We start from the raw sequence: 17882 nt of genomic DNA, 5'->3' as shown, positions 1-17882 counted from the left end.
TAATCAAGACAGTTTTTTACACTTAACTTAATTTACACTAAAAAGAATCAAAAAAAAATTGTGTTTTTGAAAACCTTAAAAAATTTCAAAAGTATTTTTTCAATCCTATTTTGAGAAAACTGTCTAATAAAAAAAATATATGGTTTGAAACTTATGAGAAAAAAATATGAAAAACTTACAATAAATCTCTTAAATATGTGGCGAAAACAGGTTTTACATAAAAAAAAATTTCCATTGAAAAACATTTATTAAAATTTTAGACGGTTACTAAATTTAATAAATTAACTGATTATTAAATTGTGGTTCTGTAATAAAAATTTAAGATGAAAAAATATGCAAAAATTTATAACAACTTTAACTCAGATTTACGGGATGTCTCACTAGATATATCTTTACTTATTACTACAACAAATTGTAGAAATAACGGTTCCGACCACCCTAACAACTACGCAATAATATTCTGAAAATTATTGAAAAAAAGACTGCGAACACTATCAAAAGAGCTTATACTAAAGTGCAATAAACTAAAAGCAATTTTAAATATAATTTAAACTATAAATCAATGGGTAACAAAAACAAATTGTATATAACTAATACCCCATTTTAAAAATCAGTTCAAACTAGAATTGGGAGATGCTTTATAGAATTATTAGACAACCATTTTAAGAAAGACAGCATATACCAAAAAATATTAACTTAAATTGTGGAAAAGTATCATAGTGTTGCACACCAAAAACTGTGGCCCTCATAAATAGACACAAAAAAACTATTCGGTTAACAATTAGAGTTGCTTATCTAACGTAATTTATTAAGCAATAATCTATACATCTGAAACCAATTACAAATCATATATTGTATCAACCAAAAAAAGTTTAAGTCAAAATACTATGAGCGCAAAGTTTCTTTCCTTAAGGCTGGTAAAAACGAACCCAAAAACTGTCCGAAATTAGCAAACCATCTATAGAACCTAAAAGGAAATGAAATTAAACTGAATGTTGAGTCTGAAAAAAATAACACCGACCACATTAGTATTTGCACCTTATACAACCTGGTAAGACTTCATATTGTACTATCATATAAAATCTATAAATAAAATAAATGAACTCGTTACTCAATGTTCTCATTATTAAACAAAAATGTATAGATAAATAAATACTTTAAAAATATATTTACTGCTCTTGATAAGTGTTGGGTTGTAGACACCCTAAGTAATATAATGTTTCATTTATGTGTTCATCTTTTAAGGTTACAAAATAAAATTATTGGTTTATTGATTTTATTAAAGACTATTATACTGAATTTAAAATGTTTAAGAAACGTCTACATTAAGTTTAACACAATTCATATTTTTATATTTAACATCCCACAACTATTTTTTAATATTTCTATTTCATTTAAAGCCATTTATATTGTATAGTAATACAATTTTAAGTTTAATTATAACTGCTTAATTTATTATTTTTACAAGTTTTAACTCAACTTATTTTATTTTTAGATTTTTAAAATAATCTAATTGACCATTATATAGCATTTAAGGTTTATAAAACATGTTTTTCTTTAATTTTATATTAAAAAAAACTAACAGTTATTTTAATAAATTTAACGATTTTTATCAATTTTCGCATTGTTTGTAATTTTAATTTTTAAACAGAATTACAGCTTTATAGTCCGTTGAACAGAAAACTTGGTAACTGTCTAAAGTAGTAATAAATATTTTTCAACAAGGCACTTAGTCTAATAGTTAGTGATTGCTAGTGCTTTGTTATTCTTTTTTTATCAAAATTATGATGTAAAATAGTACTTATATTGATGACTACATATATTGAAATTAACTGCGTCCCGTAGAAGATTTTTTTTCACAAATTTAGCCTGCGAGCTATTCTATAGAAACTACCCCTCAACTTATAAAAAATGCCTACCCCTGCTTTGAATATTCTATATTATTTTAGTAAACTAAATCTTATATAAATATATATTTTAACTAAAAAAAAAGACTTTAGAGTTAGTTTTTAGATTTTCAAGCCTTCCTTATTAATTTCAAGTATTTAGTTTATCTTAAAAATAAATTTGTGCTAGATCTATTGTTCACTTTAAAGCTAAATCTAATCTGTAAGTAGATATATATCAAGATAAAAATTGATTTATCAACGAAACTTGATCACTAATTTAATGTAAAGAATGGTTTGTTTCTTTTAACACTGACAGTTTAATCACGACTACTGTTAAAGTTTTGATTCGACTTCTTTTATTGCTATTTCTATGACGTCACAGGCATAGTCTATGTCTTCGTTCGTCACACACATGGGTGGTTTTATGCGGAAAGTGTTGCCGTGCAGAGACCCGCGCCCGACCAACAAACCCATCTCCTTCATTCTATCGTGCATGTGTGCCATGCTGTCTCCATCTAGAGGAGCTCTCGACTCTTTGCTTTTGACCATTTCCATTCCAACCATCAGCCCTTTCCCTCTGACGTCGCCAACAATGGAGTACTTGCCTCGCAAGACCTCCAGTTTTTTTAGCAACCGAGTTCCGACAACGTCACTGTTATGCATCAAGTTTTCCTCCTTTATGACTTGCAGGACGCCGCTCGCAGCGCTTGTGCTCAAAGGGTTGCCTGAATAAGTGTTAAGGTGCAAAACTTGGTCGGCAAACTTGTCAGCGATTTCTTGTGTGGTGACAACTGCGCTCATTGCCATGCCGTTACCGATGGACTTTGCCATGGTGACGATATCCGGGACAACACCGTGGGACTGAAATCCCCACATGTGAGTACCGAGACGTCCAAAACCGGCTTGAACCTCGTCAGAGATGCACAGACCTCCTTTTGATCTTACCATGTCGTACGCTTTTTTGACATAGCCCTGAAAAATTTATCATTATAATAACAGAAAAATACTTTTGAAGTTTCAGTTATATAATAAAATACGCAAAAAAAAAGTTTTTCGGTATATACTAGTGTTTGTAAACTAACTTGTTCTTTAAAGTTAAAATTTATGTATTTTAAATCAATTATAAAAAATTTAACTTGTATTCAGTATTAAAACGAATATACTTTAAAATTAAAATAATCCCCATTATCCTATTTTACAAAACTTTTATTTTGAAAAATTTACTTTAACCAAAAACGAAATATATGGCATTTTTAATAAATTTTTGCTTCATTTTATATTTTCATTTGTAAAAAAAAAGTATTTGATCAGTATTATATGTACAAATCTTTCAAGAAAAGCTTTATACATCGCAAGAAAACACTAAAATTTTTAATTACTCAACTTTAAAACAAACAAAGAATAATTGTTAAGCAATAATTATTTTCGTTATACTTCCTAACTAGACTTAAAATTAAGTTTAAACTATTTTATAACATTAAAACTAAATACAGTTACAGACTCATACTACTAACAAAATATTATACATCATTTCAAACTCTAAAACAAAGTAAAAACATAAGTTTTGTTACTTGCTAAACTTTAAACAATATTTTTGTTTAAGTTAAAAACAAGTAATGAAGATTAGTCCGAATAGGTTTTGGTATATTTTAAAAAGCTGCATTACTTAACAAAAATATTTATAAAATTTAACTCAAAAAAAAAAGTTTAAAAATAAGATAATGAATCGGGAAATTTTCCTTTATATATTAAATTTATAAGCTATGTTCAAATTTATAAATTAATTGTTCTTATTGCCTTTGTGTACTATAAACAAACTTTTGGAAATTGAACAACTCCTCCTACTCCCTGAATTCCTTCGATAAAAAATGCAGCAACTTTTTTAGGACAAGAATGTACCAACGTTTCTTCGAGTTGTTCTAAGTATTTGTCACAAGCAAAACACTCGTCTTCGGCGCACGAGCAAGTTCTGTCGGTTTGAACAACTGAATCCCTGCATTTTGATCCACCCCATATCCCCTTGTACGGGTCTGGATTCATAATGTGATGAATTCCAAAGCTGTTGAAAACGAATCTTAAAATAAAACAAAAAACAAAAGATTTAAAAACCTGTTGAAAAACAGAACTTGTTTTTAATTTTGTAAAAATGTTTTAGTATCCTTCGATTTTGTCCTGGACAAGACGTTAAAAGGTATCCGTGGTGTGCGACTCGATAACCGAAAGGTTTTTTAGTGCACCAGGTCCTAGGACCAAATATTTTGAGCGTATTTTTAGTCGTTCAATAAACTATATATAGTAGTTAAAAATCTTTATAATATAAAACCGGCTTTTGTGTAAGTTTTCGATATTTTTAATTTTAAAGTTTATTAATTTATTCATTTGTAGGCTATTTAAGCTTTTTTTATTTTCAAAATTCTTTTTTTCTAGAAAATAAAAATTAAGAAATATTGTTAAACTTCTTATGTTTTTTTTTCAAGTTTTTAAATAAATTATGTAAACAATTTTTTTTCAAAATATACTAAATGCTTAAAACAAAAATTAACCCATTAGCATAGTTGTGCTTCCAAGTACCATGCGAGGTTAGCCCTATTGTGTAAGGGCTGCTTCCATGGTACGAGTTTTTCAATGAAATGATGTCAAAAGCTCCTGTGTATAAACGAGACATTACCATAGCTAAATCGTTTGATTCGGAACCACTGTTTGTGAAAAAGCAGACCTATGTGTAAAGTTATAATGAAATAGTTTCAATATTAATATAAAAAACAGTTTGAAGCCATTCGTTTTAAGTTTTATAATGAATATACTTTTTATAGGGTAATTGAATTTATTTATTTTTTACAATGCAACTTTTAATGTAGTATTCAAATAAATAAAAACAATATAGTATAGAACACTAAACTTATTTTGAAAAAAAAACAAAGAATAGTAAAGTATATTATAAAAGCTCATCTTTTGGCTATTTTGATTTTTGGTCACGTTACAAAAATAGTCAAATTATACATAAAGGGAGGAAATTCTAAAAGAAATTTTATCGAAGAGTTCTCTGAAGAGGTATATATTAATCTTAAAAATATGCTTATTTTTTAAGAGTCTATAATTTTGCAAGTTAGTCGTTTTTTAGATAAATTATTTAAAAAAGAGTAGTTTACTGTCATAAATAGCGTGAAAATAATTAAACAAAATTTTTTATTTCAGTTTTTATTTTATTTAACAGTCAAAACTAGTCCAAAAAACTGGATGTACGACAATTCAAATTCTTAAAAAAGTATTTAAAGGACCACGGTTCAAAATGTAATGTATATATGTTTTGAAAAAAAAGTTAGTAGGTCTTGTCAATACCTACAAATGCTTCCTTTTTTTTTGCAAAGTTAAAAAAGATTATTGAGACAAGCCTTAGATAAGTCTTAAAATATAGAAACTATTAGTGATTTTACAACTATTTAATCTTTTTTAATATCATAATCTTTTTAATTAGACCTACATACGTTTTAAACAGTTTTTTAAGAATTTTAATCGTATGAGTTTAAATTGTCTGAATTTGGATTGTCATACAACCAAAAAAACTATATGAGCTGTTTAGTTTTACAAATAAAATTTTTATTTTTTTTTGCAAATTGACGTCACGATAAAATCGTTGTTAGTCTAAGCTGAATAAAATTTATGGGAGAACTGTATTGTTATGAAAATTTCATCAATCTCAAACTTTTAATGTTTTGCTTTTACTACATTTACCGTAAATAGGTTTTTTTTTTGTTTTTTTTTTCCTACTACTTTGTCAAAAAGAATTAAAATTTTGAAATAGAGTTTTGATATGAAAATGTTTGAATATATATAATTTATAAATAACTTTAATTTTTTCAGTTTCAAATTTTTGGCTCATATTGTATCGAAACTAGAAAAAGTTTTGTGCCTAATTTTTATAGATAGAAAATCTATTATTTCTTTTAAAGTTGAACAAAGTTAATAATTTGTTTTTAGTGTCAACTACATTATTAAGTAGTTCTATTTATAAAAATTTTAAATTAGCCTTTTTTCTCTTATATATTTTATTAACAAAATAAACTACCTTTCATTCATTTTTATTGGCTAAAATTTTCAAATGTTTTTTAGAAACGTAAAGTTATTAAATTAGTCTATCTTACTATTAAATCTACAATAAATATAATTTAAATATATTAATTCAGAAATTTGTTCATTAAACATAACTTCACCCAGTTAATCAATAAGAATAATGAAATCCTTTTTAGAAATAAATTAAAAAAAATAAATTACTTAGTATGAAGACATCAAGGTTTAGTTTAGGTTCAAAAACTATAGTTAAACACGTAACAAAAAATAACTAAGGAAAACTGGTAAAAAAGGTTTAAGCTACTATGGATTAAACTTTTAAAAATATTGCAAATGAACTATATTAAAGGTCAGTAAAACTTACAAAAATGTATTTAAAACTAAGGTTAAATCTGATTTAAGCTATTAAAATGCTTAAACTTACTTTATTTAATATTAAAAAAAATACTGAATAAGAATTTTAAAACTCTTTTGAAGGAACGGTAACAAACAATTTTTATTTATTACGATTAATATACATTTAGAAGATAAAAAATATCAACTTAAATTTACAAACTTAATTTGAAAAAAAACACACATGCTAACAAAAACCACTGGTTAAAAGTTTAAATATACTTTAGATGAAACTTATTCAGTAGCGGCAAGATTTATCGAATATTTGTCCCCAAAACCGACGATTCTACTTTAAATAACTCTGTCTACTTATGTACTAATTTATTTCACAACACTCACATTACAATTACATACACTTGCAAGCTTAATACTTCATGTTTTTAAGTTATATAAATTATTGACCAATTTGTTAAATTTATTATGACGTAACATTTCTGCACAACTCAATTTAATTTTCATTTTAAAAACTTGCCTATTCTTAGAGCTTTTTGAGGTTAGTGCCTACTTTTATTAAATTTGTATTTTTTGTAGACAATTTTATAATTTTATGTTTTTATCACAAACTTTGTTTTTAAACCATAAAGTTCATTTATAGTTACTACCTACATAAACACTATACATAATTATACATGCTTTTTCTGCTTTTTTTTTAATGTGTGTTAATATTTTATAGACTCCGTAGATCTGTTCTTAAATTTATTTGAGAGCAGTGAAACGCCGTTAGTTGAAATAAAGTTTTAGCACAAGAACATCTGTGGTTATTATTCCGATAAGCTTAGCTTATCAGGATCTCCAGGATTTAACGCCTTTTAACGTCACATCTTATAATGTACTTTATTACATAAAGTTAACATTTAGTTTTTTTGAGTTTGACTTTTTTAAAAAGTTATAATTTTAGTAAAAGATTATATAAAAGTAATAAAGTTCAAAAATTTCTTTAGCAGTTGAACAGTTTTAGAAGTATATTGTTGTGATTTATTTTTAGATGTAATTTACATAGACATTGTTTGTAAAATATTGATAATTTAGGCTAGTGAAAAAATTAATACCCCTCATACCAGAAGCTAATTAACTTACTTAAAATATGCAAGACATCAATTAAGTAAAGTTACAATTTTATTGCAATATAAAGTTTAGAAAAAAGTTTTGTTTCCATAACTATAACGTACTTATAAAAAAAAGGTTATTGAAAAACTTATTAAAAACTTTGCAACAAATAACTCAAATCTGATACTTGAAAATGTTTATAAAACAGTATACTAATAATATAGCTACAGTGACCTGTCACCTAAATACACAGTTCCTAGGTACGAACTGCCGGTATGGTACGCACTTTTAGCCGAAAAATGCTGTGTTCAAATTTCATTTTATTTTACTACGTGAGATTAGTAATACAATAGTATTATATCTTAAAATAAATTATACTGTATTAATTTTTAATAAATTTAAACTAAAGGAACCAGAAAATAAGTTATGAACTTATAAATTGTATATTCAATCCAATAAAACAAGCATGTTACATTATTTATTTGAAGAAAACAACACAATTTAAATTTGCATACCCCATGATTAAAACATAGAAACAAAAATAAGATAAACAATTCTAAGGAACATTGCAATTGACATTTACATACCTTGGACAAGATATTAAAAGGTATCACATGTGTACGACTCGATAGCCGAAAGGTTCTTCGTGCACAAGGTCCTAGGACCAAATACTTTGAGCGTTTTTTTATCGTTCAATAAACTATAGTATCTTCAATAAACTATACCCAAAGATTGAATCATAAATGTCTAAACCGATGTTAATGAAAACAAAGAACATTGCAATTGAGATTTTTTTAGAACTAGGTGCTTTGAAAACATGTCTGTCAGTCTAGCTTATCATTTGTGTTTAGCAGACACTTTTTGTTGCTCGCTACTGCTTTTCAAAATACTTTGAAAGTTTTGAAAAGCTGTCTCTAGATTTTAATATTTTTTACCAGTAACTTCTTGCGTTTCAACAACATTGGTAGCCTGTAAACTTTGGCTATTTATACAAACATCCAAGAGCTAATCTGATATAAAATAATCTTCTTTGATGACCATACAGTTTACTAGAAGTTTAATCACACAACTTATTAAAATGTGATCAATGCTATAATAAGTCCTTATTTAATTAAAAATATAAGTAAATTATATGTATTATGTAAATTTTCTAGATACAAGGAAATACAAGACAAATAAAAAAAAACTTTGTCGGTTTAATATAAACATACATACATAAAAACATACATTGGAACATAAGTGACCAGTAAATATACAATAAGTTACACAAGACACACAATTTCAAAAACACTAAATATATTTTGAGCAATTCTCTTCAGTAGAGTACAATGCTAACAAATAATAAGATTTTACACACTAATATAGTAACCAAGTAATCAAGTAACGATAAAGTAATCAAGAGATTAATAAAAGGTAAAAGCAATTAGTAACAGTAAAATCAAATAAGTCCATTTACGTTATAATCGATCTACAGTAAAACTAAACAAAAAGTAATAAAATGAAAACAATCCTTATAAAAACATATACTTTAAGTTTTTGAAAAGTTTGGTTTTGGTACTAGTGTTTACTTAAAAATTTAAACATTAGTCACTCATTAAATAAAAGTTAATTGATTAGTTTAATTTAGCACACCGTCAGAATAAGCTTGCTCAAAACTGATAAGAATATGGTGTAAATTTAGTTATATATAATGATTTTTAAATGTCTACCTAAAAATAGTTACTTCAAAAGCAGTTAAGTGTAAAAACCTGTTTAAAAGGGGTAACAGTGATAGTAAAAAAAAATTAATTGAAAAAAAAAAATAAAATTTTAAAATATATATGAGAAATAATAACTTAAAATAAAAAAAAACCTACCGACCAAGGGTAAGAATTAGGGGTAACAGTGATAGTAAAAAAAACCAAAATTTAAAAAAAGAATTAATGAAAAAATAAACAATTAGTTAAAAAAAATTAAACCCGTGCAAAAATGTCCCCGTGCAAAACTGTCTGCTCGTGCAAAAGTGTCTTCGTGCAAAAGTATCTTCCAGCAAATTTGACAGCTACCTAAATTTACACCATATTCTTACCAGTTTTTATCAAGCTTATTCTGCAGGTATGCTAAAATAAATTAATCAATATACTTTAAAAAAATATTTTACTTATGTTTAAATTTTGTAATAAATACGTATATTAATTAAGTTATACTACTCTTAATTATTAAATATGTGTATTACTCATTACTTCTATCATATTAAAAACAAATACGTTTTGTTTTTATGGTTAAAGTTTTTTTTCGGGAATTTTGGTTTGTTAGTCGTTTGTAAATTTTAGTTACTTTTAGCATGCTTGTATCAGGCTTAATGTAAGTAAATAAAGACCAAAAATTCCTAGGTACGTACTGCTGCCGATTGGGTACGCTTTTTTGCACTGTGTTCAAAAGGTGTACATAGGTGGCAGGTTAATGTATTAGGCTCAAGAGAAATCACAATACTTTTTTTAAATATTACGCCTTAGTTTAGAAGTCTAAATTTTAACTATGCACAATTTAAAACTAATAATGGTAATAGACAATTACTGTTATTATTTCCAGTTTAATCGTAATAAAACTAATGTAAAATTATATTTTTAATATAAAACTTAGAACTAAAAATACTAACAAATTAGTTTTTGTAAACAGGAATTATTTTAACAAACTTATCATTTTTTGTAATTTTGTTTTTAATTTCCTACTAAAGTGACTCGTTAGAATTAATTTTGAACTTTATATATGATACTATACTTTTATACTTTTTAAACAGATCAGTACCAGATTGTGAGGAAAAATACCATTTTAGTATTTTAGGCCATGTTTACGGTGTGAACAAAAAAAGATAAGGTGCAAAATTATTATTTTGAATGACGCTTGTTTTGTTTTTTACTATTAAAAAAAGCTAAACAAAAAAACTTAATTAACATTTATTAACACGATACTTGTGTATTAAGACATTCAAAATATAATAAATGTTTTTGAAGTTGTAATAATCCAGTGTGCACATAGTTTACTTTGTACGTACACCTTTTAAATAAGATAAGAGCCACTGCAATAAATTACACTGAATATAAATTATCATCAAAAACAAGACTTTTTTTTTTGTTTTGGGTGTTTTTTGCATTTGTAGAGAATTCACGTATATTCGTTTTGCGAAATCTACCACATGGTATAAATTTGTGTCAATAGTGTACAAAAAACCTTTGTTATGTAGATTAAATAGAAAAATTTTGAAAAAAAAATCAAAACTTTAGTTACTTTAAAGAAAAAATTACGAGTTTAACATTGGAAAATAATCTTCATATTTGATAAACTTGGTTTTTTATTAGCTGACTTTAGATTACATTTTATATTTAAACAAAAAAATTATAAACAACTCTAATAAAATATTACAGCTAAAACTTTCTTACGCTATTAAAATATCATTATTTATAAACTAAATTATATTATTTTTATAATAAAGTTTTAAAATTATTTTACAAAAAAAGTTACTAAAGTTTGTTACTTACTCATAATTTTGATAGTATCGGTAGTTTATAATAAACGAAGTTTTAACATTTTTAGTTAACATTTAACATTAGAAGTAGGTGATAAACGTATTTTTTATACTTCAAATAGTGTTAAATTTTAAATGTTTTGATCAAACACCCTTAAATTAATTTCTATTACATATGTATAAAAAAAGTAAATTGTCAAAAATCGCAAAAATAAAGTTCATAATATTTCTCTTGCGATTATTAAATTCTTATTTAAAAGATAAAACTATATTTTGAATTTGTAGATGTTTGATTTTAAATAAGTTTATTACTATTTTTCTTAATTTTTTTTACATGGAAATGGTTTCATACTTTTTCATTTTAATTCATAAAAACATTAAAAAAGTTTAAATTAAACAAACTAACCTAATTGATATATTTTTTATAGAGTGACTGTTTTGTATTGCAATCAAAAGTTGTTTTTGAAAATGATAGCTTAGTTTGTACAGCTAGCATTAAACTTCAGTAAGTTATTTTTCGTAAAAGACTTTAAGAAATTTAAAAAGTATTTAGTTCACTAAACATATCTTCAAAAAAAAGCTGTTATAAAAACTTAATATAAATATTAATAATGTACTATATAAACAAAAACAAATTATACAGTAATCTTCCTTTATTCTACCAACATATGTTTCTGTGTGTCAACGAATCAACACACTTCAACTGGGTTGTTAATAGGAAAGATAGGATAGATATTTGAAGTGTGTTGATTCGTTGACACACAGAAACATATGTTGGTAGAATAAAGGAAGATTACTGTATAATTTGTTTTTATTTATATTCCAGTGAAGTTACTTTACTAGGATATTTTGTTAGCAAACAATTAAAACTATATTTTGAACAGTTAATGTACTATATAGTTAGTTTACTGACCTTTAAATTTTCTGGCATTGTTGCAGTGAGCTGTTCTGCATATTCGTGTATAGTTGGATTCATGTACAAGTTAGAGGTATGCCACAGCTTGTTTGCCTGCTTTGTTAGTTTGTCTACAACAACAGGGTGACAATGACCAACTCCAACTGTGGCTATTCCACCAAACAAGTCCAAATATCGAGTCCCAGAATGATCCCAAAGCCATTGTTTATAACCCTATTCAAAAAATTATTACATTTATAATTAAAACAGTTAACAAACCAAACTCTCATAAACTATCTAGTTTTAATTATATGTTTACTGGGAGTTTTTAAAGTATAGAAGAATATAATGATTTTTTAAACTCTTATTATTAGTTTATTAAACGACAAAAAAAACAGCCTAAAATATTTGGTGCTAGGACCTGGTGCCAGAAGAAACTTTCGGTTACTTTCGGTTACTTTCGGTACACAACGGATACCTTTTAACGTCTTGTCCAGGATACTTTATGGTCCACTATAAAATATGGGTAGCTGTCAAGCTTGCACGAACGTACAAAATTGTAAGGGACAAAATTGCACGAAGATACTTTTGCACGAAGACACTTTTGCACGAGGGGATAAAATTGCACAAATACACTTTTCACAAGCAGACCATTTTGCACTGGTCGAATTTTGGTTTTATTTTATTAACTTTTTTTTTCTTTTTACTATCACTGTCCCTAACCCTTACCCTCTGTCTTTGAATTTTTTTTCTTTTTAATTAATTTATTTTTATATGTATTTATTTTAATGACAATTTTAATTAGTTATTATTTATTTTTACTATCACTGTTACCCCTAACCCTTACCCTCGGTCAGTAACTTTGTTTTTCTTTTTGTTTGTTTATTAATTTATCTTTTAGTTTATTTCTCCGTTTTATTTATATTTTTTTGTTTTTTTTTACTCTAGTACAAATTTTTCGTGCAATTTTGTCGTTGTGCAATTTTGACCCATTCCCATAAAGTATGCTTTAAAAATTCCTAATGCTTTGTTGTAACTTATTCAAACCTAATTAAAAAAAAACTTAGAAATTCCATAAAACTTGACAAGAGTTTTTAAGTAAAAATTTTTGTTTTCTTCATTGAAATCAGTTAAAAAATTTTCTTTTTTACTGAAAAATATTTTCTGATTTTTTTAAAAGTAAATTTAAAAAAAACTTATATCGTTTCAATTAGTAAAACTTTTTTTTTATAAGACTGATGTATATTTATTTTTTTCTTCATATTTTTATATGAAGCCAATTTGCTACTTACTTGATGAAAAAGTATAGGCTTTGAGTAGATTGTTCTTTTACTTTTACTTAGCTTACTTGATCTAATTTCTTGAATTTTTTCATACGAAGGACCACTGTTTGAAAAATTAATTAAACGTTTTAAAATTATTATTAGCCTTAAGATATATAGCTTTTTATTCAACAAAATACTTACAAAAGTTTTAAGGTAGTTTTTTCATTTAAATAAGCTTTATTTTTAGTTGAATATCGTGTTTACAACTTAATATGACTAACGTTAAAAAAATCAAAAACATAACTAAAAACTTTTATTTTAAATAGAAAAGTTTAATTTTATTCTATGTGATAAGAATACTAGTAAAACTTTTGTTTTCTCTTATAAAACATAATTTACTAAAACGTATTTTTAACTTAATTTTGCTAAGCTTTTTTTAAGTAATTGTTACCAAAATAAAACTGTTTACTTTAAAGTTGAAAAATATAAAAGATTTATTTACATTTAGTATATGTATATAATTATAATTTTTCAAAAAAAAATCAATAAAGCTTTTATTGTACACTCATTATTATTATATTTGCTTGTTGACGAACGATTTGAAAGTACTTCAAGCAATAGTAACGAGTGTAAAATAAAAGCCTTGTTTTGTTTTTTTGAAGTATAATAGTTCTATATAAAGTTTCGCAAAATTTTTATATTATTCTAACATAATAATGAGTTGTGCTTTATTTATTTTGTTTTTAAATAAGTTTATAGAAAAATGGTTCATCACCTTAAATGAAAGCTTTACTAACCAATATTTTTCTGGTTCAAAATCACAATCAGGTAGCTTCGGAGCAGTTTGATTGTTATAACTGCTTATAGAAAAACTTCTACTTAATACTTTTTGTCTCAAAAAATTACTTAACATGTTTTTTATTCTACATTTTTACTTTTAAGTAAACAAAAAAGAAATAAATTAATTGTAGCAGTAATGAAAAACTCTCCTTTAGACCTAATTACTTTGTTTTTATTGTTTTATTTTTTTCTGCATACTCTAATTTAAACAAAACAAATATTTTTTATCTTTTTTTTTGACTTTAAATTAAAAAATAAAATAGTTGTAGTGTTTGCTTATAAAGATAGATGGTTTATGATTAAACTGTTGGTTTAATGATTGTTTGAATAAGCTATAGTCTAGCCACTTCAAAACTCAGTTACTTTATCAACTATATTCTATTACATGTCATATTTTTGGATTATTATTTTCACATCAGTTTATTACTACATTGCTTAAGAGTTTTAAAGAAAATTATTATTAACTTATTTTAACTGAGGTATATAAACCAAAAACTCAATTGATGATCAATATACTACACTTTGAAAACATAACTAAATTGAAAATTGTTTAAATAGCACATTTACAAATATTAACAAACGTTATTTTGTAAAATCTTAATGTGTTACAGTTTGTACAACATTAAAAATTATTCATTTTAATATACCTTATCTAAAAATTTTAGTAAGTCGTTTGATGGGTAAATTTAACAGTTTTGAACAAACAACATAAATTTTTTTTTTAATAGCTTTAAGTAAGAATAAAAAAATTAAGCAGATTTCAACTTAAATTGAACTTTAAATAAACATAGTAGTCCTTAACAGTTTTAACACAAATATTTTACTAGAAACGTAAAATATTTTGAATAAAAAACACGTACGTTAACTTCTGTTCTTATTTTTATCCTAAATATTTTTGTATGTATGTTCTAACTTTATTTAAATAATCTCAGAGTAGGGGCGGTTAAGGGCCTGCAAAAGTTTACAAAGTATAAGTGGAATCCGAGCCGCAAAAGATTAAACTGCCGCCTACGAGCATGTAAACCTTGCTCGCTAAACAAAATTTTGAAAACTTACACTAGATAATTCTTACTTTTGAAATGAACGGTTTTAGATAAATTTAAGGGAGATTAAAAAACTTATACTAGATGTAGTAAAAAAAATACAGAACTAATATTTTGTTGAAATGAATTATATAATTGAGTAATTTTTGTTAATTAAATGAAATTGAAAAGCCACGGCCCGCCGAGAACTTTTCACCTCTAGCCCGCCGACTAAAACTATTTATCTCTATTTTTAAAGTTTTGCATTACCATCTTTTTTCATGATCTAATATTCAGTATTTTAACTATAAAAAAAAGCTAGTAACTTCATTTATTCTAAGCATTTAGAGTATAGACCAGGGTTTCCAAAAGTGGGGACTTATGAGGTCATGATTTGAATTTTACACTAGATATTCTGGAGTTAATGATAAGAAGCAAAAAATAAAGGTCTTAAGCATTTTAAGTGGTTGTTTTTTGAGAAACTTTGTCGAAGGAGATCATAGTTTTTTAAATTTCTTTAAAAGGGACCTTTCAAGAAAAGTTTGGAAAACCTTGGTATAGACTCTGAAATTTCTACCATCTTTTTAAACTTAGCTTCTTCTTTTAGCAAAGTTCTTAGAAATTATAGTAAGTCAACTATATGTTTTCTGTTTATATTCTCGAGATGTCTTAATAAATTACATATAGTTGTATTTTTTGCTGAGTAACTTATTTATTTATTATATAGATAGTTCAAATATAAAAAAAATCAGAGTTACTAATAAAAAAAGGGAACCATTTTTATAAATTAATATTTTACATGTAAAATGTTAGAAAAATACGTTAAAACATAATTAAAAATGATTAAGTTTAATCTTTATTAAAAGAAACAAATGATTGTTTTAAAAAATCTATAAATTTTTATTGCACAATATATAAGTTTTAAACGTTTTCAAGTTTACCTTCCGTCCTCAATAAAATTTCAATAAAATCTTTGACTTTGTCCTGGACTGATTAAAGCATCATATTCAGTATATAAACCCTGTTTAATCTTTATATTAGCTAATAATGTATATTGTTTATTGAAAGATAAAAAAAGCGCTCTAAAAGTTTAGTCTAAGGACCTGGTGTACGAAAAAACCTTTCGGTTATCGAGTCGTGTACCACGTAATAAATAATCATAACGTTAACTATGCAAAGTAAATTAAAGCTTATTTTTTCTTATTACTCCTGTTTTTAATACAACAGTAGAAGCTTTAAGAAGATATAAATTGCATAAACTTAGTCTCTTTAGACTAGAGTATTAGAATTTATACAAACTTCAGCACTTTAGAAAATCAGAAATCTAATAAACAAACAGTAAAAACAACTTTTTGTTAAAATATCAACACCTTTTTGTTAAAATAAAAATTCATAAGTTCCTAAATTTATTGCTTATACAGTTAGCGTTTTTTTTTTATTATTTAAGATAAATAAAGAAATTGTAAATTTTGGTATAATATATTTGCTAACAACACAAAAGTTTTTTTTTAAGTTTGATCAGCGACTTTTATATATTGGTGTTGCTTATTTCTTAGGCTTAAAAAATGTTTGAATCTAATAAGCAGTAATTTTTTTTTAAAGGAATTTACTATCTTTAACTAGTATTATATGTATATAGAACCGATGACCCTACATTTTTTTTTGCTATAATAATATATAGTAGATAAAGCAAGTAACTTGAAAAGAAATAAAAAAATTCATAGTTTAAGTTGATAAATTAAAAGCAAAAGCTTTGAAACTATCATTTTGTTCCTAAAAATAAACTAAAAATCTAAGAGACTTAGTTTAAAACTTTCAGAAATTTGTTTCTATTATTTATTACCATGAAGTTAAAAAAAAGTTCTAGTCTATATGATTTTGGAAATTTTATCTAAATTGAGTTAAAATTAGTGCAGCTTGTTTAGGTAATAAACATAAAGAGTCATAGATAGTTTTTATTAAAAGGTAAAAATTAATGTTGAGATTAAACTTAAACTTGTTTAAATATCCATGTAGTATATTTAATTTAAATTAGTACTAAATTTCATTAATAACTTTTTTAAAACAGCATGTACAAATCTTGAAATACTCCATTACCTGTATCATCTTACAACTTAAACTTTTTGTTAATATTTATTTAGAAAGATAAATATACTACTAGTTAGCATAAGAACTAGTTTTATGTCAACTTAGTCTCTGTTAGCTTCTATATGGGTTTTTAAACAGCTTATGATCGTATGTGTTTTTTTTTCTTTTCTTACGCTGTAATTTATGTTGTTTATTAAACGACAAAATAAAAAAGCGTCAAAGTTTTTTGGTCTGAGGTGTACCAAAAAACTTTTCGATTATCTAGTCACACACCCCGGATACAGTTTAATGTCATGTCCATGTAGCCACGTTTGCCTCGACTGATGGCCAAATCAGAAAGTTACGTTGCTAAACTGATGGAATCGATTGCAGACATAAAAGTTGCTATTGGTGTAAAGAGAGCAGAACTTATGAATCTACATCAGGACCATGATGAACCATTTAGGACGTTTGCCACACGTGTACGAAACAAAGCAGAAACCTGCAATTTCACTACAGTCAGTGAGTGTGACTGTGGAAAAAGCAATGAGACGAGTTACACAGAAGAAGCAATAAAAGACGTGATGCTCGCTGGCGTTGGGGACGATGACATAAGAAGAGAAGTTCTCAGTACTGAAGATATCTTATCCAGGTCATCATTTGATATAATTTCCTTAATTGAAAGTAAAGAAATGGGACGCCATGCGACTGAGAATTTGCGGACTATATCTACAGTCTCTTCCTTTCAACGTCAGAAGAAGGGACGTGTCAACATAGGAGATAAGTCATAACATGTTCCTTGCCAGAACTGTAAAAAGCTTTTCTATCCTTTCAACGAAAAAGGTAACCAAAATAAAAAGCCTTTCAGATATTGTTTATCTTGTTGGCGTA

At 25.7% G+C, this 17882-nt stretch overlaps 1 protein-coding gene across 1 annotated transcript; it reads right to left on the bottom strand.

The window, feature by feature from the left end:
- Positions 1 to 2108: 2108 nt before the first annotated feature.
- On the bottom strand, positions 2109 to 14019 carry LOC145830069 (alanine--glyoxylate aminotransferase 2, mitochondrial-like). Its single transcript, XM_082937954.1, has 6 exons — positions 13860 to 14019; positions 13090 to 13183; positions 11816 to 12031; positions 4433 to 4605; positions 3708 to 3948; positions 2109 to 2861 (listed from the first exon to the last, which is right to left on the bottom strand). Exons 1-6 carry the CDS (start codon positions 13973 to 13975, stop codon positions 2223 to 2225), a joined length of 1479 nt encoding a protein of 492 aa, XP_082794080.1. The 5' UTR covers positions 13976 to 14019; the 3' UTR covers positions 2109 to 2222.
- Between the last annotated feature and the right edge of the window lie 3863 nt (positions 14020 to 17882).

This window comes from Thalia democratica, chromosome 2, assembly GCF_965202585.1.
Source record: "Thalia democratica chromosome 2, ktThaDemo2.hap1.1, whole genome shotgun sequence".
Taxonomy (NCBI): Eukaryota; Metazoa; Chordata; class Thaliacea; order Salpida; family Salpidae; genus Thalia; species Thalia democratica.
The sequence above is the reverse complement of the archived record's forward strand: the minus strand, read 5'-3'. Positions and strand labels throughout refer to the sequence as shown.

Excerpts from the sequence above, each read along its gene's own strand:
- LOC145830069 (XM_082937954.1), bottom strand. The coding sequence starts at position 13,975 with ATGTTAAGTAATTTTTTGAGACAAAAAGTATTAAGTAGAAGTTTTTCT. Across the intron at positions 12,032-13,089 it reads AGCCTATACTTTTTCATCAA|GGTTATAAACAATGGCTTTG; the intron begins GTAAGTAGCAAA and ends TTTTTTGAATAG. Across the intron at positions 2,862-3,707 it reads GAGTTGTTCAATTTCCAAAA|GGCTATGTCAAAAAAGCGTA; the intron begins GTTTGTTTATAG and ends TAAATTTTTCAG.